This window comes from Eriocheir sinensis, chromosome 35, assembly GCF_024679095.1.
Source record: "Eriocheir sinensis breed Jianghai 21 chromosome 35, ASM2467909v1, whole genome shotgun sequence".
NCBI lineage: Eukaryota > Metazoa > Arthropoda > Malacostraca > Decapoda > Varunidae > Eriocheir > Eriocheir sinensis.
This window is the reverse complement of record NC_066543.1, coordinates 2604198-2626457: the sequence shown is the minus strand read 5'-3', so window position 1 is coordinate 2626457 and position 22260 is coordinate 2604198. Positions and strand designations below refer to the sequence as shown.

At 43.6% G+C, this 22260-nt stretch overlaps 1 protein-coding gene across 3 annotated transcripts; it reads left to right on the top strand.

The window, feature by feature from the left end:
- Window positions 1–10233: 10233 nt before the first annotated feature.
- Window positions 10234–21699, top strand: LOC127007255 (kynurenine/alpha-aminoadipate aminotransferase, mitochondrial-like). 3 transcript variants are annotated; one of them, XM_050877989.1, is made up of 11 exons: window positions 10234–10394; window positions 12380–12447; window positions 13027–13195; window positions 13435–13624; window positions 16335–16466; window positions 16854–17003; window positions 17437–17616; window positions 18546–18672; window positions 18792–18841; window positions 18986–19144; window positions 20179–21699. In XM_050877989.1, the coding sequence occupies exons 2-11, from the start codon at window positions 12381–12383 to the stop codon at window positions 20245–20247; spliced, it is 1293 nt and encodes a 430-aa protein (XP_050733946.1). In that variant the 5' UTR covers window positions 10234–10394; window position 12380; the 3' UTR covers window positions 20248–21699. The 3 variants fall into 3 exon arrangements, with proteins under 3 accessions (XP_050733946.1, XP_050733947.1, XP_050733948.1); XM_050877990.1 differs by having other exon boundaries at window positions 10299–10458; XM_050877991.1 differs by lacking the exon at window positions 10234–10394 and adding an exon at window positions 10436–10560.
- Window positions 21700–22260: the final 561 nt, after the last annotated feature.

Sequence of the window (22260 nt, the reverse complement as noted above, 5' to 3'; positions counted from 1 at the left end):
CATTAGAGTTCCGCAAAAAAAGAAAAATTAGAGAGGAAAAAGCCAAACCCCGCCGCTCTCTACCGCCCCGCTCCTTCTTACTCTCCCTCTCTCCCTCTCTCTCTTTTTCACCGTGTCCTTTTGTCGCCGTGTTGCCATTATGTCGCGAAATGAGGAAGCCTGAATAAGAAAAAAAAAAACGACGCAGGCTCTCTCTCTCTCTCTCTCTCTTTTTTTTACGTCTATTAATGAAAGATCACGTCAATGGCATCGATGTTCTTTTTATCGTTTTGAAAAATATAAATCTCATTCTCATTCTCATTTGGGTATCTGTCGATGCGGATTTATTCCTGACGCGCGCACACACACACACACACACACACACACACACACACACACACACACACACCACACACACACACGTCCCTTGGTTTGCCAGCTTACGATGTTTTTAATAAGTTGAAGGAGATATTCTTAGCAGCATGTGTTTTCTAAAGCCCACGCATCACTTCACCCTTATCCCCAACCGATACCAGATACTGCTGATCTGTATGTATCTGCGGCTTCTTCCTCCGAGCCCCGTGTCTCGTTCCCTGTCAACATTCATTCACACGGACACAGTTTAAAAATATCGTTCTTTTTGTTTCTTTTTCCTTTTTTTTTATGTCCGCCCCAGTCCACGGGCTCTCATACCACTTACCGTTCATCGAGCACACTTACATCCCTTGCCTCCTGCTCTCCCTCCCTCCTCTCACCCACCCTGCTCACATTCACCCGGCTGCCCACCTGTCACCTATCCGGCCTGCAGCCCCGTTCCAACCCACTGCCTTCCTCCCACACACTTCGGGCTAACAGGCGTGTCCGGCGTGGCTGTGTGAAATTTTCGCTTCATTAGCTTCCTCATAAAAGAACCATTTGATAACACACACGCACACACAAAAAAAAACATACAGAGGAGGGGAAGAGATGAACAGCCAGGGATAAAATATTTGTTTCTCTGTCTAGCCACGTCATATAGTCGGGTAGGAATTCTTTACTGCAGGGTCAGGAGACCCTCCTGATTCATCTTTGCATGATATGCAAAGCAAGGCATATTATCCCTTGCTCTTTTTCAGTGATAAGGATAGACTGCCTCAGATTTCTGATTGTGCGTACCTGTTCCTCTGACTCGGCAAACTGATTTATATTCAACTTGACGTGTAAGAAAAGAGAAGCAACACGTTAGGTACTTTACCTAATCTCGTATTTCTGAACAATTAGCTGCGACTCTCAAAAGAGTAGAGTAAAATGTAACCCGGGCCCGGAGAAAAAACCCTGAGGAACAGCGGCGGTCACAGTTTTTGCTTTGTTTTTCTAGTGCCTTGTTCTCGCTGTCACACGTGCCGCGACACTACACTTGGGAATACCTGCACTGCTACCCTCGACCAGGAGGGTGTGACCCTTTGCCTGACCTTGCCTCGCACGCAACACGCAGAGGCCTCGTCAGGAAACAAAACAGTGCCTTCCATCTAAACCAGATTCTGTAGTTTCCTCGGATTCTTTGCGCGATACTCGGGCGCTGATTACCAAGTTATGCGTTGGCTGGCGCTTCGAAGCCACCTTTTATTGTAATGTGTGTGTGTGTGTGTGTGTGTGTGTGTGTGTGTGTGTGTGTGTGTGTGTGTGTGTGTGTGTGTGTGTGTGTGTGTGTGTGTGTGTGTGTGTGTGTGTGTGTGTGTGTGTGTGTGTGTGTGTGTGTGTGTGTGTGTGTGTGTGTGTGACAGTGTGTGTGTGTGTGTGTGTGTGGTGAGAGAGAGAGAGAGAGAGAGAGAGAGAGAGAGAGAGAGAGAGAGAGAGAGAGAGAGATTTTGATATAAGAAGTCGGAGCGGACAGAGGGTCATGCGGACTGATGAAATTATAACATGTACAGGAGGAACAAGATGGAGTACACTAACATATCGCTGTAGGGAGGTGAGCGGGGAAGGGATATGACCGCGTACCTCACCCTCCCCATCATCCTATTAACCAACAACATAAAGACAACAAACAAACGAAAACAAACAGTCCGGTACTTTCAATAATGGTCGTGGAAAGCATGAGAGAGAAGGAAGACCGCGGCGGCACAGAGGAGGAGGGCGGTGTTTGCCTTTAATAAACGTGCGTCAATCAAGCTGGGACCAATATTCATCACCCGCGCTGCTCCGCCATAGTCATCCATCAATCTTTAGGCGTTCATTTGGTTTCGTGAGTCTCTGTCCAGTTCCATGTTCATCTTTAGCCACCAATTCATGCATTCGTTCCTTCTTCCGTTCGTTCGTTCGTTCGTTCGTTCGTTCGTTCGTTCTCTCTCTCTCTCTCTCTCTCTCTCTCTCTCTCTCTCTCTCTCTCTCTCTCTCCTTTTTGTAATTACCGACTATTAGAGAGAGAGAGAGAGAGAGAGAGAGAGAGAGAGAGAGAGAGAGAGAGAGAAGGAAGGGAGCAATTATGTTAATGAGGACTAAATTAGCAAGTTTGGCCAAGGATGACGAGTGGTCCATTTAGCAAAGGGGCTGAACCTGCACCAAGTTAAGTCAAGGATAAACTCCTTCACCCCGGCCCTTCCGAGGAGCTGGATGGCACCTTGATACTGGCTGACCCTCTGGCTGGCTGGCTGGCCGACTGAACGGATGGATGACTGGCTGGATAGTTGAAAGGAAAGGTGACTTGCCGGCTGCCTGGGTTGAATGTCTGTCTGGATGAATGGATGACTGACTGGCTGGAAAGATGAAAGGTGTCTTGCTGGCTGACTCGGATAAGTGTCTCATTGGCTGGCTAGATGGAGTCTTTTACAAATGCGTTGGTGGCCACAGGAGAGGGGAGAAGAGAGGTTAAAGATGACATGTAAAGGAGTGTGTACAAGTGATTTTGTTATGTGTTAAGTAGAGTAGATTGGATGAGGGAGGGAGGGAGGGAGTTCGTGAGATATACGTGTGTCGGTGTAACTGGGTGTAGAGAGATGATGATTAGCGGGTATGAAAGAATGTATAGTAAAGTTATAGAAGGAAAGATATGTAGACATTTTCAAGTGTGTACAAGTGGCAAAAAAAATACAGATACGTACATATACACATACATCTAAGTGCACATACATGATACGCATTGCAGCTCCCAAGGGAGGGATAACCTTTGAAATATCACACCTGTTGACGCCTTTCGTTCTCTCCTTTCTTCACCTCTTTTCACCGTGACATTTTGAGCTCTTATCATCTGCCAGGAGGAGGAGGAGGAGGATGAAGAGGAGAGGAGGCAGGGGGGGAGGAGGAGGAGGAGGAGGAAGGAAAGGAAGAGGGGGGGAGGGAGGGGGAGTATTCGGTATATCTCCAGCTCCTCTTCAAACGCTCGTCTCCCGCGTTGCTCTAAATTGCTTTTCGGCGTCCTGCTGAAGTGACTCTCGTATTGGTCAACCCAGATCGCGTTCCACTGACACTCAGAGGACGCTATGTTGTGTGTGTGTGTGTGTGTGTGTGTCTCTCTCTCTCTCTCTCTCTCTCTCTCTCTCTCTCTCTCTCTCTCTCTCTCTCTCTCTCTCTCACGCACGCACAGAGTTTCTCATATCAAGCCACAGAGAAAGATGCAGACACCGAATATCCGCTAACTCTTTTCGTCCCGTCACCCCTTCTCCAGTCATTTTTTCACCTGTGGACCCCTACAGGAGGCAGTAAGTCTTCCTGTCATCTCGCGGGCCACTCATGACCATCCCAAGGGCCAAATTTGTCACGTGGACCGTAGGTTTGACACCCCTGGTATCGTTAGCTAATGTAGAGCAAGTCTAGCATTTAAGCATTAATTCAGTTTTAAGGATTCTGTACAGTAGTATGAATTCTATTCCGAGCCGCATGTCTCCTAATTCCAGTATAATAAATTTTAAAATAATTTTATTTTCTATGGACCCCTTTTAAATTCTTCCACGGACCCCTCGTTGTGAACCACTGACTTAGGGAAAAAGAAAAACTGTTTCTAGTAAAGTAGAACAAAGTGTATCGCGTGTTGTTCATCGTGCGTGCCTCCGGCCCTCCGATACAGAACGCAGCCGTCCTTCAACAGAAAACAGAAAGTGAGAAAGAGAAAAAAGTTGGTCCAGGTAGAGTTTCAACAGCCGTCGTCGCCTTAAAATTTCAAAAAAATATATATACATATACAAGCCAACAAAAACAAACTGTGCTGGAACAAACATCCCTCATCAAAACTGCACGCCGGAAAGCCTGAAAGTTCCGTGTTTTCAGTAAAGAATATAGACAGACAGCTAGATAGATAGATTATTGGATAGATAGATAGATTGATAGATAGATATGTAGATAGGTAGATAGATTGATGGATAGATAAATATATATATATATATATATATATATATATATATATATATATAGAGAGAGAGAGAGAGAGATTGATAGATATATAGATTGATAGATTGATAGACAAATAAATAGATAGATAGAGGGAGAAATAGATAAATAGAAAGATAAAGATAGACAGAGAGAGAAGTAGAAAGATATATAGATAGGTAGATAGATAGAGATAGATAGATAGAGAGAAAAGGATGGATAGATGGATGTGTGCAGGGTTGGAGTAATTGTAATTGTAATTTAATTGAAATGTAATTAAGTACATTTTTTTGTAATTTTAAGTAATTAATTACTTGTAATTGTAATTGAAAATGCAATTATAGTAAGTAATTGTAATTATAATTAATTAAAGGCTAATGTAATTTGTAATTTAATTGTAATTATAAAATGGAAGTGGTACTGGTCGCTCTCCATTAGGAGTGATGGGTTGCTTATAAGGATTAAATTTGCCGGTGACGATCAAGAAGTCGGAGGTGGCCGCTCCGCCACAAGAAGCAGTGGCGTGCGTGATGGACACGTCCACTTCCTGACTGCGTCCTGTAGCTAACGTGTATTCAACGAGAAACAGACGTCTTTTGCTGCTACTGCCCTCTGCGACGTAATTCAGTTCACTTCCCCCAAAACCTTCCTGCAGTGAGGTTCAGTGACTTCAGTCCTATAGGCTCCTATAATTGCGCTGGCTGCTTACACGCTACGCTTCTTCAGAAGATACGTAAGACGATTCTGGGCATATTCCTCCTACTCATCCCCCCTCTGACTCCTTTATGCCTGTAATTTAGATCCTTAAGAATGATGCTTCCTATGGCCTCTCTGGCCTCGACCCTCAGAAGGTTTATGGGGCTTATGGAGTGCCTCCTATTGTCCTAAAAATCTGTGCTTCCGTTATGTCACCCTGCCTGGTCAAACTCTTTCGCCTCTGCCTGTCAACATCTACCTTTCCTTCCTGCTGGAAGTACGCCTTCATATATCCTATGCCTAAGAAGGGTGACCGTTCCAATCCCTCAAACTACCGCCCTTTAGCTTTACTTTCATGTCTATCTAATGCTTTTGAATCAGTCCCTAACCGGAAGATTCCTTAACCGGAAGATTCAAAACCACCTTTCCACTTCTGATCTTTTATCTGATCGCCAGTTTGGGTTCCGCAAGGGGCGTTCTGCTGGCGATCTTCTTGCTCTTTTAACTGACTCTTGGTCATCCTCTCTTAGCTGTTTCGGTGAGACTTTCTCAGTTGCGCTAGACATATCGAAAGCTTTCGATAGTCTGGCACAGATCTTTGCTTTCTAAATTCCCCTCTTTCGGATTCTATCCTTCTCTCTGTTCCTTTTTCCCCAGTTTCTTTTCCGGCCGTTCTATCTCTGCTGTATAGTAGACGGTCACTGTTCTTCCCCTTAAGCCCCAGTCACACTGTGCCGACTCTGGGCCACGACAACCCAGCGACTTCTGCATTTGACAAGTTGGTTCCCACGCTCTAAGAAGGGGGGCTAGGTTTTATTGGGGTCTTGGTGTCTTGCCGACTGTCTGGGACATTCGGCCAACTAGTTGCCAGCACGTCGTGCTTACCCTCACGACTCCAGACTCCCGTCACGACGTCGGCGCAGCATTCGGCAACAGTCTCAAGACCTCTTTTAAGACATGCCCAATCCTTTCACATCAACACCCAAGACCTCGTGTACTCTAGAGTCGTGGGTAGTCGTGGCCCAGAGTCGGCACAGTGTGAACGGGGCTCAAACCTATCAACAGTGGTGTTCCACAGGGCTCGTGTCCTATCACCACTCTCCTCCTGTTATTCATCAGTGATCTCTCCATAACAAACTGTCCTATCCACTCATACGCTGACGACTCCATTATTCAACTTCTTTCAACAGAAGACCTTCTCAACAGGAATCATGAGACTCCAGACTGGAGGCTGCTGAACGCTTGCTATCATTTCCGATTGGGGTAAAAGGAACCTTGTCTCCTTCAGTGCCTCAAATACCCAATTTCTCCACCTATCAACTCGACACAATCTTCCTAACGCCTATCCCGTATTCTTCGAAAACACTCAGCTGTCACCTTCTTCAACAATAAATATACTCTGTCTATCCTTAACTCAAAAGCTCTACTAGAAACTTCACATCTCTCGCTAAATCAGCTTCATCGAGGCTGGGCGTTCTGTATCGTCTCCGCCAGTTCCGCCCCGCACAGATGCTTTCTATATATAAGGGACTTGTCCGCCCTCGTATGGACAGAGACACGCCAGTCCTCGTCGACAGACCGACTTGGTCGGCTAGATTTCGATCGCCGATAGAGTCGGTCGGTCGGCTCCCTGCTAGCCGCGATTTGCCTTTGGCAAAGGCCCATGCTCCCTCGTGCAAGAGGGAGCAATCTCCCCCCCCCCCTCGTATGGAGTATGCATCTCACGTATGGGGGGGCTCCACTTACACAGCTCTTCTGGACAGAGTGGATTCTAAGGCTCTTCGTCTCATCAGCTCTCGTCCTATTACTGACAGCCTTCTACCTCGTAAATTCCGCCACCCTGTTGCATCTCTTTCTATCTTCTATATCGATATTTTCATGCTTTGTGCTTTTCTGAACTTGCTAATTGCATGCCTCCCCCCTCCCGAGTCCCGCGGCCCCGCTCACACGACTTTCTACTCATGTACATCCCTATACTGTCCAAACCCCTTATGCAAGAGTTAACTAGCATCTCCATTCTTTCATCCCTTTCACTGGTAAACTCTGTAACAGCCTTCCTTCGTCTGCATTTCCCCCTGCCTATGACTTGACCTCTTTCAAGAAGAGTGTATCAAGACACCTCTCCATCCGAAACTGACCTCTCTTTTGGCCACTCTATTATCGGTATGAGAGCAACAGTTAGTTTTTTTTTACATTTTCTTTTTGTTGCCCTTGAGTTGCTCTGCTGTAAAGAAAAAAATAACTGAAGTGAATGCAGCATACGGATGATGTTCATTACTATGTAATTGTAATTGTAATTGAATTTGTTTTGAAGTAATTGTAATTGTAATGTAATTGCTATTTCCAAATGTAATTATAATTATAATTGTAATTCAAATTTTATGAAAGTAATTGTAATTGTAATTGATTTTTTAAAGTGTAATTACTCCAACCCTGGATGTGTGTGTGTGTGTGTGTGTGTGTGTGTGTGTGTGTGTGTGTGTGTGTGTGTGTGTGTGTGTGCACACTTCCTACTCACGTGCCCTTTGAATGAAGTGCGAATTCCGTGAAAAATCAGAATTTGGAAAACTCGCAACAAGAGCATGGAAAATAGTTCGTTCATTTTATGTCGGATTTCACCAGACGCCTGAAATGAAAAAAAAAAAGTCAGGCTCGCTCTCTCTCTACCAGTTGCGCCACGGAGCAACTGTGTGTGTGTGTGAGTCAGGTAAAATTATTTTTTCAAGTAGAATTCTCATGAATGGTCATCGAATTATCCTTTTACAAAAATTAAGCCATTTAACAGTGAATGCAGTCCATTTCCCGGACGAAACCTATTTTAATTTATTGAATCGCATTATGAATCACCTTGACACAAACAACATCCTTACTGACTCACAACACGGCTTTCGACCTAAAAGCTCATGTGAATCGCAACTCATTACTACATATCACGACATTACGAGGCTACTTGACCGACGTGACATTAAACAAGTTGACACTAGTGTTTTGGATTTTGCCAAAGCCTTTTGACAAAGTCCCGCACAAAAGATTGACATTAAAATTGAAATACCACGGTATTTCAGGACCTATTCTCCACTGGATCACTGCATTTCTTACTGACAGGACTCAACGTGTTCTTGACGGATCTTCATCTGACACTGTCCCTGTTTTTTCAGGCACCGTTCAAGGCCCCCTTCTTTTCCTCCTGTACATTAACGATCTTCCACTTTCAACGCCTAACTCTTCCACTAGACTATTTGTCGACGATAGTTTACTGTTTAGAGCAGTAAAGACTACTGACGACTGCAGACTGCTACAAAAAGACTTGGACGCCCTCCAGCGGTGGGAGCGCACCTGGCAGATGCACTTTCGACCAGACAAATGCAAACTATTAAGATTCACCAGAGCGCAGAACCCCATCCGTCACACTTACACTCTCCATAATTTAGATTTAGGATCAGTTCACACACACGAGTACCTTAATCTTGCCTCCACCAACAGCGTGCTGCAGCTAGTCACTCATTGCATGTCCGACAAATTTTAGGGTTGCCACTCGTTAAATATGGATCCATTCCGTATTGGAGAGTGAGATGTTACATCTCACATTTTTCTGACCTCAGGGTGGCAACCCTAGTTGTATCATTCAACACAAGAGAGATCGAGGGAAAAGGAGTGCGTGCGTACTGTGCGGCTTCCAAGTTTGTGCCAGCGAAACGTAACCATGCCTAGAAGTTGTTATTGTGCTTGTGATTGCAAAATTAAAGTATAAATTTCTTGATGGCGGCAGTGTAAGCCAATATTTCTGAGCCGACAGTCGTCACGAACGTCCTTCATTAGGCGAAGACTGTCGTCACGACAGTCCCTCGATCATTCCCAAGTAGTCGGCGCAGACGACTATATAGCTGTGCCGACAGGAAACGGTGAAAAATTGAAAAATGGCCCCGACAGTCGTCACGCCTGTCTCAAGACAAGCCAAGACTGTTGACGACGTAGCTACATACGGTCTTGACGACTGCCCCCGACCTCCCTCAGACCTCAACCGGAAGTGACGGTTGGTCCAGACTCTTGCCGACTCTTGTGAAAGTTAAGCCCCGTTCACACTGTGCCGACTCTGGGCCACGACAACCCATGCAGCGACTTCTGCATTTGACAAATTGGTTCCCACGCTCCAAGAAAGGGTGGGGTGGGGGGAAGGTTTTATTGGGGTCTTGGTGTCTTGTCGACTGTCTGGGACATTCGGCCAACTAGTTGCCAGCATGTCGTGCTAAACTGCTAAAGGCGGCTTTACACCTGGCAATTCCTGGCAGGCAATACAGCCGCGACGAGATAGCGGCTAGACCAGCTGGGTGCTCTTGGGAGCAAGTACGTTTACACGTGGGAGGAGCCGCCGGGAGCATCAAGACGTAAACTGCTAGTAAATGCAAGGTCATGAATTCATTCCAGACACCCCAAAAGGCTACTACCATATATTAAAACCACAAAGAGTTTCGTCCATTAGCCTAATATTGTAGAAATACTTTAAGTAAACGAGCTTTATCATAAGTAGTATTGATTGATTGATTGATTGATTAATTATTGTTGCATTTAACATCAAAGGAGAAGGGAGGAACATGCCATCCCAACCCCAGGCATTACACAGTGTGATTATATAATACACGAAAATAATCGTTCCTTAATTACCTCCTTCGATATCTCGCAAAGAGATAAACATTTCCCGCAATGTTGCTGCCACTCTCTCAAAAGTTGTTTTGCGCAGACTCTGCCTCTAGTAGAGCTTATCTTGTGGGTCCCACAAGTGTCGATGCTGCCTCACTTCCTCTAGCAATACCACCTCGGCCTCCCGGCTCCAAATCTTGTTATCTGCATCTGTCATTTCTTGTGTTATTGGCGCCGACATGTTGTACTCGGCCGCCAGTCGGCAATACAAGACGGACGCGCTCAGCTGCAGAGAACTTGCCGCGAGAAGGGCTCCCAGACCCAGACCCAGACCAAAAAAAAATGCTGCCGGCAGCACGTCGCGGCTGTATTGCCGAATTGACTGGTGTAAAGCCGCCTTTTTGACCCTCACGACTCCAGACTCCCGTCACGACGTCGGCGCAGCATTCGGCAAGTTTCAAGACCTCTTTCAAGACATGCCCGACCCTTTCACATCAACACTCAAGACCTCGTGTACCCTAGGGCCTAGAGTCGTGGGTAGTCGTGGACTCGTGGCCCAGAGTCGGCACAGTGTGAAAACTGTGAACGGGGCTTAAGAAGCGATACAAAGCGGAACAGTTCAAAAGAAGAAGAAGAAGAAGAAGCCCGAGACCCAGACCCAGACCCGAGATCAGCTGTTCCCACCCGGGCACCCACCCGGCGCCGCCCTCAGCTACCCTGCCACGCCCACGCCTCACCACGTAAGGAACCCCTGACCAAGGCGACACTGAGGGCACGGTGCCGCTCCCTGGGGTGTTAATACAAGTTAGTGGCGAGTGCTGTGCGTTGTGGCGGGCGCGGGGCGTGTTGCCAGGTGGGGGTGCATGGGCGTGTTATTTTTATACTCTGAACCATAGTGTTGGGAAGGTAGGATGGCGCCATAGGGTGGGCGAGGTGACGCGCCCCCCGCCTTTAGCCTCCAATGACTGATTATGTAATGAGTGTCACCTGCCAGATATTCATGTAAAGTGTGTCACGTGCCAGATATTGGTCTAGGGTAATTTTTACAGTTTCACCCAACCAGCGATATTCTCACGAGGATCATGTGTTTTTTCTGGTGATGGATGTAGTGAATTGCATGATTTTGTACCTCATTTCCGTCGCAAATGTCTACTTTTCGAGTTATGCCTCTTTTCAAGTTATGCCGATTTAGCTGCACATGAAGACTGGGAAGCCAAGTGGCAGATGACGTTTAGACCAGACAATGCCATCACATCCGTTTCACCCGCACTAACAAACCTATATATTCCCTTCTTTTACAAACTTCATGACACAAACCTAAACACTGTCTCTTCACACAAATACCTGGGCGTACACATCTCGGCAAACATGCGATGGAACACACACGTGAGCAGCATCAGTGCCAAAGCTCACAGAGCCCTGGGGTTCCTGCATATTTGTCTAAGGATTAATGACCAATAAGATAATGTCTAACATTCCATGTGAAATTCAAACAATTTTAATATTTCTTATTTTCAAAGAGCTACATATGGTACATTACTTCAATCATTCATGCTCAAAATAAAACAGAAGGCTCAAGGTATACAGATTATATGACATCTGTCGATATATGACGCAGCTAATCAATACACAAACATATTACATCCCACCAGTGTTGTGCAGATTTTTCTTTTTAACTGCAATTATAAGCTTCATTTCCCAGGCTTATGATCTATAATGTGACTTACCAAGTTCGTTATTCTTGCTCTATTAGTCCATTATCGATCGATTGATTACATCCCCCATAATTTTTGGGGATTAAAACGGCCAAGTAATTGAATGCAAGAACCGAGTAAAGCGAGTAGTACTCACTCAAATCCAAGAAACGAGCAAACCAAGTAGTACTCGGACCGAAACTCACATCTCAAATCTTTTATGTGGCATCAGGAATAGCTGTTGGTGTGCATTTTAAAAGTTCAGCAACCTTGTAGCACACATAACGGCTCCATAAAGCCTACAAGATATCTATGGTCTTCCCCCCTGCTGCGTACAGAAGCAAATGTTTGGATAATATTGAAGAGACGGTAACCACCTCTTGCAAAGTCACTCAAAATATGGATTTATAGGGGTCCCTGAATGCAGTGCAGTAATAAATGACTTACGGAAATTAGAAGGGAGGTCGAAGAGGGCACCCCCTCCCCCACCCCACCCCCACCCCCCACACATTAAGGGGTTTGAGGGCAAAGCCCCCCCCTTCCCATTTGGCAGGTTAGGTTAGATTGAATTTATCGGCATTCAGTGTGGGGTGGCAGAAATACGCAGCGTGAGACAGGACAAGGCGGTGGTGGGGGTGGTCTGCTACACGGGACGGTGATAGTGGGTGGGAGCAGGGCAGCCTCCAACACTCTCCCCTATCACACCCCTCCGACATTCTTCCTCTCCCCTATCACGCCCCTCCGACACTCTTCCTCTCCCCTATCACACCCCTCCGACACTCCTTCTCTCCCCTATCATGCCCCTTCAACACTCTTCGTCTTCCCTATCACGCCCCTCCGACACTCTTCCTCTCCCCTATCACACCCCTCAGACACTCCTCCTCTCCCCTATCACGCCCCTTCAACACTCTTCGTCTTCCCTATCATGCCCCTCCGACACTCTTTCTCTCCCCTATCACTTTAAAATATCCTATCATTTTAAAACATCTTTTATTAGATTATACAACCTACCCTGTACACTTTCGTTACAGGATGAACTACTCCAGGTTTTTGACGCAGCTGTCTCAAAACCGCCAGCCATCAGTCATTCGAGAAATGAGTAAGTTTTTTTTAATGTGCTCCTGTGTTATGTAATCATTGTTCGTTGTAGCATCTCATTCGTCAATTGTTATATATGTTCTTGTAATTAACAGGGCCATATATATAGGACTCAAAGAGCTAATTGTTCACACAGATCCCTATACACAGCATCTAATCTCTTCTTTTTAAAGTTCTGCCATCCCTTCTTTTCCATTCCACAAGTTTTCATATAAAATTATTGCAAGATATTATCAGAGCTTTCCCTCTCCATCTTCCTCCCTGAAATACATTTGACATGCCATCAGGTTGTCTAGGTTAAAAGATAGGGAAACTAAGCTGGAGTTACTATGCAAAGTTGATTTTATAGAAAATTTCATCATCAGTTAGTAACTGATAACTGTAAAAAAATTACTTCTTAATTACAACAATTTGTACAAAGGGAAGGTTGTCCCAGTTGTCACTTCTTTAATATCAGTCAAAGTTAAGCCTTGGTTTTCTGAACAGGTTTGAATTCATAGTAGGACTATTGAGTAGTTGTCTCCTGTGTCTAAGCCAACAGCGACATGTTCAGTTATTTATTATCTGGTGGGTATTGCAGCCAACCTGCTCACGCAAGCCTCCCCTGACCTGGTGTTCATGGCCGGAGGTCTTCCCAACGCAAAGTTGTTCCCATTCCAAGCAGCATCCATTACACTGAAGGATGGCCATGCCCTCACTATTCACCCCAAGCTGATGACAGACTGCCTCCAATATGGCCCAACCCCAGGGTAGGTGTTTGGAGCCTCCAGGAAGGGATGGTGGTGCTGCTGACATGCCCTTACAAGGCTGGGGCTAACTCTGCATCAGGTGAAGACTGAGATACACAGACTTTTGTACTGTGTATAAATAATTTTCTAATTCTTTTACTCTTAGGTCAACTAGTATTATTCCTAACATTTTTGGAGACCTGAAGTCTCAGAAATCAGCTCTTTTGATGAGAAAAATACTGACCCACATGTGTCCACAGTTACCCACCATTGGTCAAGCAACTCAAGTCCCTCACTGAACGGCTCCACTCACCCCCATGCTGGGCTGACTCAGACCTCATTGTCACAGCTGGCAGCCAGGATGGGCTGTGCAAGGCCCTGGAAATGATGGTGTCTCCTGGAGACTATGTTGTCACCCAGGAGCCCTGCTACACCGGCACACTCTCCATAGTAAGGACACACTGATTTTCATTTTTTACAGAGCATTTGCAGTAGGGCTAATATATTTTTGCACATCACATTTTCCCTCTTTCTTATTTATGGAGAGGAATTCTAGTTTTCTAAAAGTGAAGAAAAGTTCAGGAGAAAATGATGTAAAGTAACTATGTGTGAGGTAAGCTTGTAGGGGAAGATGAGTGAGGTGGAAGGCTTCAAATATTTGGAAGCAGTTTTCATTATATAAGAAAGTAGGGAGAGGGAAGTGAAAGGAGGGCCATCGGGTCAGTTGAGAGAATCATAAAAGGTAATAATGTACTATGTAAAAAGAATTAGTAATACATTAATATGATTTTACAAACTTTGACTCATTGCTTTGAAACATGGGCATGGAATGAGTCTCAACAGGCAATGATATGTACAGTGGTGGTTTTGAGACTAATAGTAATGAGCATCAACAGGATTGAGAAATACAATAGAATCAGCATTCAGCACAAAAGCTCATGCCAAGGGGAGGTGTTATTTCAATTGGCTTTAATGATGTGGGGCAGTTGGGACTGAAGAGAAATGCTTGTGACTAAATACATTTATTGACATACAGAAACATGGTAATGAAGAATCGGTGATTCTCGGAGACCAAGAAGCTGTATCATGAGGTGCAGTTTGGTTCAGGCTTTGACCTCTTGATTGATTTGGCCTGGAAAGTTATGAAATCATCCATCTGTACTGTCTATATCTCCGACACCCTGCTCCCTCACGGGAACTTCCCTCGAAGGGCTGCCCACGGCAGAAGTGTCTCCATCTCTCCCTGTTCTGGCACTCCCTCTCACTCACACAACACCAGATTGTTCAAAACTATCAACATCCTACATCTAAAGATTTAAAGATCAAAGCATAAAAAAGAAAAAAAAAAAAAAGATTAAAAAACAGCCTGTAAAGATATGACATCATGTACACAATAACCTGTATTGGTTTCAAGTTGGACTTGGCAAGCTAAAGCTAGTTTGCTCTGATGTCCCGAAAGGAGATTCAAATTGGAGTGGTTTCACACGGAAAATGGTGGAAGTCCAAGAGTATTCATCCATATCATTTAAACATATAATTTCTGCAAAATATATTTTAAACTTAAATTTCCATAAAACATACTCATCACAGACTAAATATTTGATATTAGATCATCAATCTGGTTATGTAGTGCTATCTGGCACTCAGCTGAGGGATGTATGGTCATATTTAGTTCATCACAACCAGCATGTGGCTGCACTGCTCCTGCCCCATGCCATTGAAGGGCTATAAGGGACTCTGTGCAAGAAGCTGATATAGCTAATTAGTAGCTGTGTTCATCTTGCATGGACCCAGTCAGGGGCTGAGATGGACTTGAGTCTCATCTGCTGCACTCCTGTTGGTGTCACCACATGCTGTGCTGTTGTTTACCTTACACTTTCAACGTTTGTTTCAATATTTTATTGGAATGCTTTGCCTCACTTCCGCATGGACTATTTTTTTATTACACCACTAATTTGATGTGTGTTAAATAGAAGATAATTGTGGAAAACTTGTCTCAGTTTATGGTCTCATGACAAATATAATTTTTTTAATAGTCATATTAAATAGAGCCTCCACTGTAGTTAGAGGAGAGAGACATGACAGGGTGTGTGAATGCTATTAAAAGGGAGTGTGTCATTAGAAGGAACTGAAGAATATTATGCCATGGTAATCCTCTTAACCCTTTCCCATCAAGGCTGTCTTGAAAACCGCACTTTTTTTGCGACCACACTGGTGGGAATTTCAAACACTTACATAGAGATGTTTTAATTCTAATGCTCATAGCAAAGTTACTTATCATCATGGAAACCCCATTTAGGTGTCATTTTAAAGCTTAGTAATCATGCTGTTTTTTTCAAATTGCCAAAATTAAACATTACAAAGTATAATGCCAAAAATGCAGGTTCAGTTTATCTTACATGCAGAATTTTTACACATTACTCAAAACAACAAAACAAAATCTGCCCCCCCAAAAAATATTCACATTACTAATTCTTTTTATCTATCATGTAAATGATTAAATTTCCTGCCTCATATATATTTTTTTGTTTTGAACAATAATAACAGAGATGGAATATTTTTCATTGTTGGAAACAAATGCTACACTAAATTCTCTGTTGTCCCACAAGCTGTCCTCTACTTTCACTCTGCCACCATGTGGAAAAGTTGCAACAAGTATCAAGCTACACACTCGATCCATCATCCAACATTTGATGCCTTACAATGTATTTTATTTCCGATGTTTGAGAAAACTTTTTAGGAACACGACTTAAGTCGTTGTCCTGACATCTACACCAAAAAATCCCATGATTTCATAGTCATTGAAGCAGGAAAGGGTTAAGGGGCATTCCCGAAGGAAACAGGATCTCACAGCTGTAGACAGACATGTAGCTGCTCTGAATGACCCCCTTCAGGTTGTGTTCACCCTAGTCAGGGTAATCAGGTGTCAATTGTATAGTGATAAATGTGTCTTTATTGCATTTCTGAGACAACTTTTTTCATTATATTTTTAACCATATTCTTTACCTTATATCTACAACTTTTCCAGGTCATTTTAAAATTATATGCATGTGACTTTGTTTCACATATGTATTGTGTCAAGTTCTTATAAGCTATTCTTCAAGTTGTCATGGCTGAGTTGTCAGGATTTCTGTCATTAACAACTCATCTAATTCCACAGCTGAATCCATACAAGCCCAAGTATGTACCTGTGGCTGGAGACCAAGAAGGAATGATCCCAGAAGCCTTGAAGACGGCTCTTTCACAGTGGGAGGCGGGGAAAGTCAGAGAAGCAGAGGAGGATGTCCCAAAGGTGAAGCAAGTTTTCATGCACTTATTTACCAGCAACAGAAAAGAATGAAAGCAATCCTACACGATGTTCTTTTTGCACATAAAGACACATATATATCTGGCTCATAGTAATTGAATATGTTTGTGAATGCTCAGGTCTTGTTTTCTTGATTCAAACTCAATATTCTCAACATTTATGCAGCATCAACACAGGAATTCATAATGTTTGCTGGAAGTTAAGGTATGAGGACAAACTTACCCAAAAAATGTTTACTCTCAGAATTTCATGACATCCCTTATTTATCTGCAGTGTCAATGCTCATCAGTGTTCTAAAACCCCTTTTCCTATTATATCAGATGCATTGCCTTATATTTTGTCATTTTTCACATATGTCTTCTCATCCAACAGGTGTTATATGTGAACCCGAATGCCTGCAACCCCTCCGGTGTGTCACTGCCAGAGGCGAGGCGCCGGGAGATCTACAAAATTGCATCTGACTACAATCTCATCATTTTGGAGGACGACCCTTACTACTTTGTGCAGTTTGGGGACATGAAGGTAAAGAAGGCTTGCCATATTATAAGATCACTTCTGTTTGGAAATAATTTTGTTCTATAAAATATAATGCAACTGATGGTCCAGAAAAAATAAGTTACAATGTATAACAAGTGTGAACCATTTTTACATCTTTGAATGCACACTTTGTTCCTGAAAAATATCTTCAAAAATACCCTGCTTCATTAAAGGCACAGGTAATAATTGTACTCTTGTTTATATGAATGCAGAGTTTGGCACACAGCACCAATAACGGCTTACTGTACACGGCAATACTGGAACAGCAGGTTTTGTTTTTTTACAGCAGAGAGCAACTCGAGGGCAAAAAAAGATGTAAAAAAAAAAAAAGCCCACTAACTGTTGCTCTCATAAGGTTTAGCTCGGTTACAAGTAAGTAGTGTGATGGCGCCACAGACCAACAGTGTCTTCATTGCAGGACTTTCCACCAAGCTTCCTGAGCATGGACGTGGACGGGCGGGTGCTCAGATTTGACTCCTTCTCAAAAGTCCTGAGCTCTGGACTTCGGGTAGGCTATGTCACAGGACCCAAGGCTCTTGTGCAGAGGATTGTTCTTCATGCTCAGGTGTCTATCCTCCATGCCCCTGCCATGTCCCAGGTGAGTGGAAATAAGCTTCATGGGCCTCTTGATGAGATTCATGCACAGTTTGCCCTCCATCAGTGTGAGTCACTGAATCAGATTTTTTATATTGCAGTACAGTACTCCCTCATTATTGACGGGGTTTAGGTTCCTGAAATACCAGTCGATACATATAACCGTGAATACTGATTTTTGTCAAGGCATGTAACCATGTATTTTTTTCTATCCTGCCAACCACTTATATTTTCTGAGCAACTTACTTGAAATATTTCTTATAAATTCGTTTGGTAATAGAAAGAACTTAATACTGAAACAAGAATACTTTTATTGAATAAATAAGTATGAAAAAACTGACTGATGCGCGGTTCCATCTGGCCATGGCGGCCATGCTGGTACCCTGCCAACTCGCCCTGGCTCAACACGTAATGGCAGCCACATCGTCATCACCGTCACTCTCCACCCCCACCTTGGCCTTTTTAGCTTTCCTCTCTCCACATACAAGCGGAATGTAAACACTGTGCCAGCTCGGTGCGATGCTTGGTGATGACGTATTCTTCCGCCGCACTCAACAAACTAGTTCCCACGCAAACTTCGCATTTATGAAGCAAACATCAAAAGCAAAACAAGAATTATTTAATCATTTATAGGAACCACTACGTCTTCTTTGACACCTGCTCCTAGGAGCTCCCACCACGGGATGGCCACGGCAGAAGTTTCCATCTCTCTCTCTCTCCAGACTCTCCCTCCTTGCCTGCTCAAAGTTTCTCAAGGATCTTTCACCCCTCTCCCTGACATACTCCTGCACACCATCTCTCCATTTCACTGGAGGTCATCCTCTAACATTCCCTCCCTCTATCTCACTCACATACACCCCCCTGGTCATCTTATTGCATTAATAGAGGGAACCTTTTATTTCAGAGTTACAATTTTTATTTTTTCCTCTCCAGGTGTTGATAAGTGAATTGCTTGAGCTGTGGGGCGAGGAAGGATTCTTCAAGCACACCAAGGCAGTTCAGGACTTTTACTTCCAGCAAAGAAATGCAATGGTAGCAGCTGCTGAGAAACATCTGTCTGGTTAGTGTTGTATTCATTATCTTTTCATCAAATAATTTTATATCACTGCCATGTGAATAAGTGTGTCTAAACTTAGTAAAAGATTCTAATTGAGTTACTTCCTTCATTTATACCTACAGATTTGTGTGAATGGGCTGTTCCAACAGGAGGCATGTTTCTTTGGCTGAAGGTAAGTGTGCTGGGTGTCTAAACAAGGCTAGTGACTGTAGCTGCTCATAAGGTTTTATTATTTTCTTTGAATTTAAGAGAATAACACGATTCAAATATTATCACTGAGAAATTTGGATTTTATTTCTACTTCTTTCCCCTCAAGGTACCAAAAGTCTTGGACACATTGGACATGATCATGAAGCGCGCCCTCGCCAAGAATGTGATTGTGGTGCCCGGCAATGCCTTCATGTGTGACAACGCCAAGCCATGCCAGTACATGAGGGCAGCCTTCTCTCTTGTGACACCAGAGAAAATGGACAAGGTATGTTTTGAGTCTTAGGAGTAGCACCCACTGAGGATGAGATGTATGTCGACTCTTGTGAATAGCAGTCATTAAAGCTGAAGTAGGTGTAGAGTTTTATGAGTAGCAGTTCCCAAGGATGTGTGTTGGGTCATGAGAATAACACCTACTGAGTACAAGGTTTGAGGTGACTTGAAAGGGAAGGAAGTAGGGGTGAAGGGAGAGAGAGCAAGGAGGGAGAGGGGGAAGAGGAGCATTTGAAGCATGCAGAAGAAGGTGAGGCAATGAGGCTGCCAATGAGTTTCTTTGAATAAACTTGTGAGCTTTTGTGACAGGCCCTGAATCATACCTTCTAATTGCAAGACTTTGTTTTGGTCCTAGCTTGTTTCAACACAGCATCTTCAGTGTTTAGTTTGCTCTTCCTTGAAACAAAAATACTGAGGGATCACCCATCAGTAACAAACTGAACAAGTTTTAAGGTTGGAAGGCTTTTTCTGAGCTCAGAATCAAACGGAGGTGGGCAGAATGGTTGTCTTCTCCAGAGGAAATTGAGGCACAGGTGTGAAGGGTTTTTCCATTCAAACACATGGAAAATTATTTACAAGCCTGAAGAAGTACTTGCCTAGTAACAAACTCTTAGGTACCTTAGTAAATAATATTAATAAATGGGGTAACCTTGATGTAAGTAAAGTGTGCACTGGTGTTGTGAGTGTAGGTAGTGGAGGTGTTCAACACAGCAACTAGATTTGACACTTAATGGTAGCAAAAATGTTGACCATTAAGCAGACCAGCCTCAAAAAGCAGAGCAGCCACAGGAAGCACACAGAAGCAACAGCAGCAGAAAGGACAGAACAGTGAGTGGGGCTCATGACACCTCTTGACCCCAAGACTGGCCAGGAGGTGACATCTGTTTGCATCCTCCATCATGCCTTTGTGGGGTCCAGCATGATGATGATTAAAACAATATATGGGGTAGTGGAGAGGTTTCATTATAATAGCATGAATACAGTTTAATTTGCTACTTTACTCATTAATTTATTTTTCTCTTGTTTCAGGGGCTAGAAAATTTGGCAGAGTTGATTCGTGAAGAAATAGCTCAGCAGGAAAGCATCTCCAGCTCCTAATACTGTGTGTGAGTTTTATATGGCAGCATTGTAGTTTGAGAGATGAATTGTACTAGATTGATGCTATGGTAGCTACATATTTTGTGTACTGACTACTAGGACTTTAATAAATACAATATTTTAACATATATTCATATTTAATCCTTTCAAATATAAGAAGACTAGTCATTTGCATTTTTTGTACATTTTTAGCTGAAAATTAAGAATGTTAAAGGTGTCACTCACTGGAGAAACCCCAGGATATCAAACAGCTGGAAGCATCAGTCTAAATACTTCATGTTGGGCACTTTTCCTTCCTCCTCTTTGTTGTGCTGTTGTCCCCACTTTCAAATGTTCAAAAGGTACAGACGACTTCACTCCTCCATGGCTTAGTGAGTGCTGCCAATCTAACAGGAAGCCCAAAACACCTGCATATATATCAAGCTCAGAGAACAAAGAGAGGATATCAGACCTTGTGTAACCATAAAAGCACTCACCTTGACCATTTTTGTGGTAGTAATAGGCTAATTTTGGTTTGGGGTGTGGTTTGACTTCTGGTACACTGTATACTTTATTGCCTATCTTGGCCTTTCCTGGCAACTTTCAGTTTGTTCCAGGAAGGTATTTAGATTGGTATAGATGTTTGAAGTTTAGCAAAAGTGGCTTGACAACACTGGTGTCTGTACATAAATGAACCTTGCATTTGAGGGGTGGACCCATTACTATGGTAACATTGCAGCTACGATTCTTGGAGTTAAGTAAGCCATGGAGGAGAATGAAGTTATCTGTTCCTGTAGCACAGTAGAACCTAGAAATAATGCTTACAGAGTCTTTGTAGGTTCTGGTGTTAGCTCTCAAGCCACTATACGAGGAGTCACAGCCATTGAGATTTGTACACAGAAAAAATAACTGTCAGAGCAAGAGGAATGAATTCAGGAGACAGAGTTCGAAGTGACAAGATGTGCATACCGTTATATGCAGATGATATAGTAGTTTCTCTTTCTCTAATTCTTCCAGAGACTTCTGGCACCTAGCCAGAAACATCTCCAATTTCATTTCTTCATCTTTCCCTCCTCTCCTTAATCCTGATGGCAGCACTGCCGTCACATCTATCGCTAAGGCTGAACTCTCCTCTCAAACTTTCGCTTAGAACTCAACTTTGGACGATTCTGGGCATATTCCTCCAACCCATTCCCCCTCTGCCTTCTTTATGCCTGTTATTAAGATTCTTAAAAATGATGTTTTCTATGGCCTCTCTGGCCTCAACCCTCAGAAGGTTTATGAGTCTGATGGAGTGCCTCCTATTGTCATTAAAAACTGTGCTTCCTTGCTGACACCCTGCCTGGTCAAACTCTTTCATCTCTGCCTGTCAACATCTACCTCTCCTTCCTGCTGGAAGTATGCCTACATACATGTGTTTGGAGGCTTACTTCAGTATAGTGACACTATTGTTAATAAAAATGTACCTGATCATTCCGTTGTTTTATTTATTAGTAAACGAGAGAAAATATAAATGCTGTCCGGCAGCCTCTCCTCATCCAAAATCGTTCTTACATGAAAGACTTGCAAAATGAAGCAGAAATGAGCTTTTAATAAATATTGTTTACATTACATTATATGCTGAGTACCTGCTTTGGGTGCATCAGTGTTGCCCTCAGCAAAATTTATCAAAAACATTTAGGTGCCAGGCATCTCAGCAGAAAGTGAGCCTCCTTTGTTTTTTGTCCGTGTGCGACATTGGCTTCTGTCCAATAGTGTTTCCCTCCATTCACAACTCCTGGCTTTAAATGCCATCACCTTTGACCTGCCCACGCTTCTGGTAGCAGCAGGCATCCACCCAAGGTCTTGGTTCATCTCACACAACAACCAGCAGTCAGCTGAGGGTGGAGTATAATATGCTGAAAGCGGAAGCCGGTGACCTCACTTAGCCACAAACACCTGCTTTTCTATTGTTGTGAAGGAGAGGGTTGTAAAGATACCTGACACCCAAATGTTTTGGATGAATTTCACCAAAGGCGACACTGATGCACCCAA

Coding starts and splice junctions, on each gene's coding strand:
- LOC127007255 (XM_050877989.1), top strand. CDS start 12,381: ATGAACTACTCCAGGTTTTTGACGCAGCTGTCTCAAAACCGCCAGCCA. Junction 13,625..16,334: donor ACACCGGCACACTCTCCATA/GTAAGGACACAC, acceptor CTAATTCCACAG/CTGAATCCATACAAGCCCAA. Junction 18,842..18,985: donor GCATGTTTCTTTGGCTGAAG/GTAAGTGTGCTG, acceptor TTTCCCCTCAAG/GTACCAAAAGTCTTGGACAC.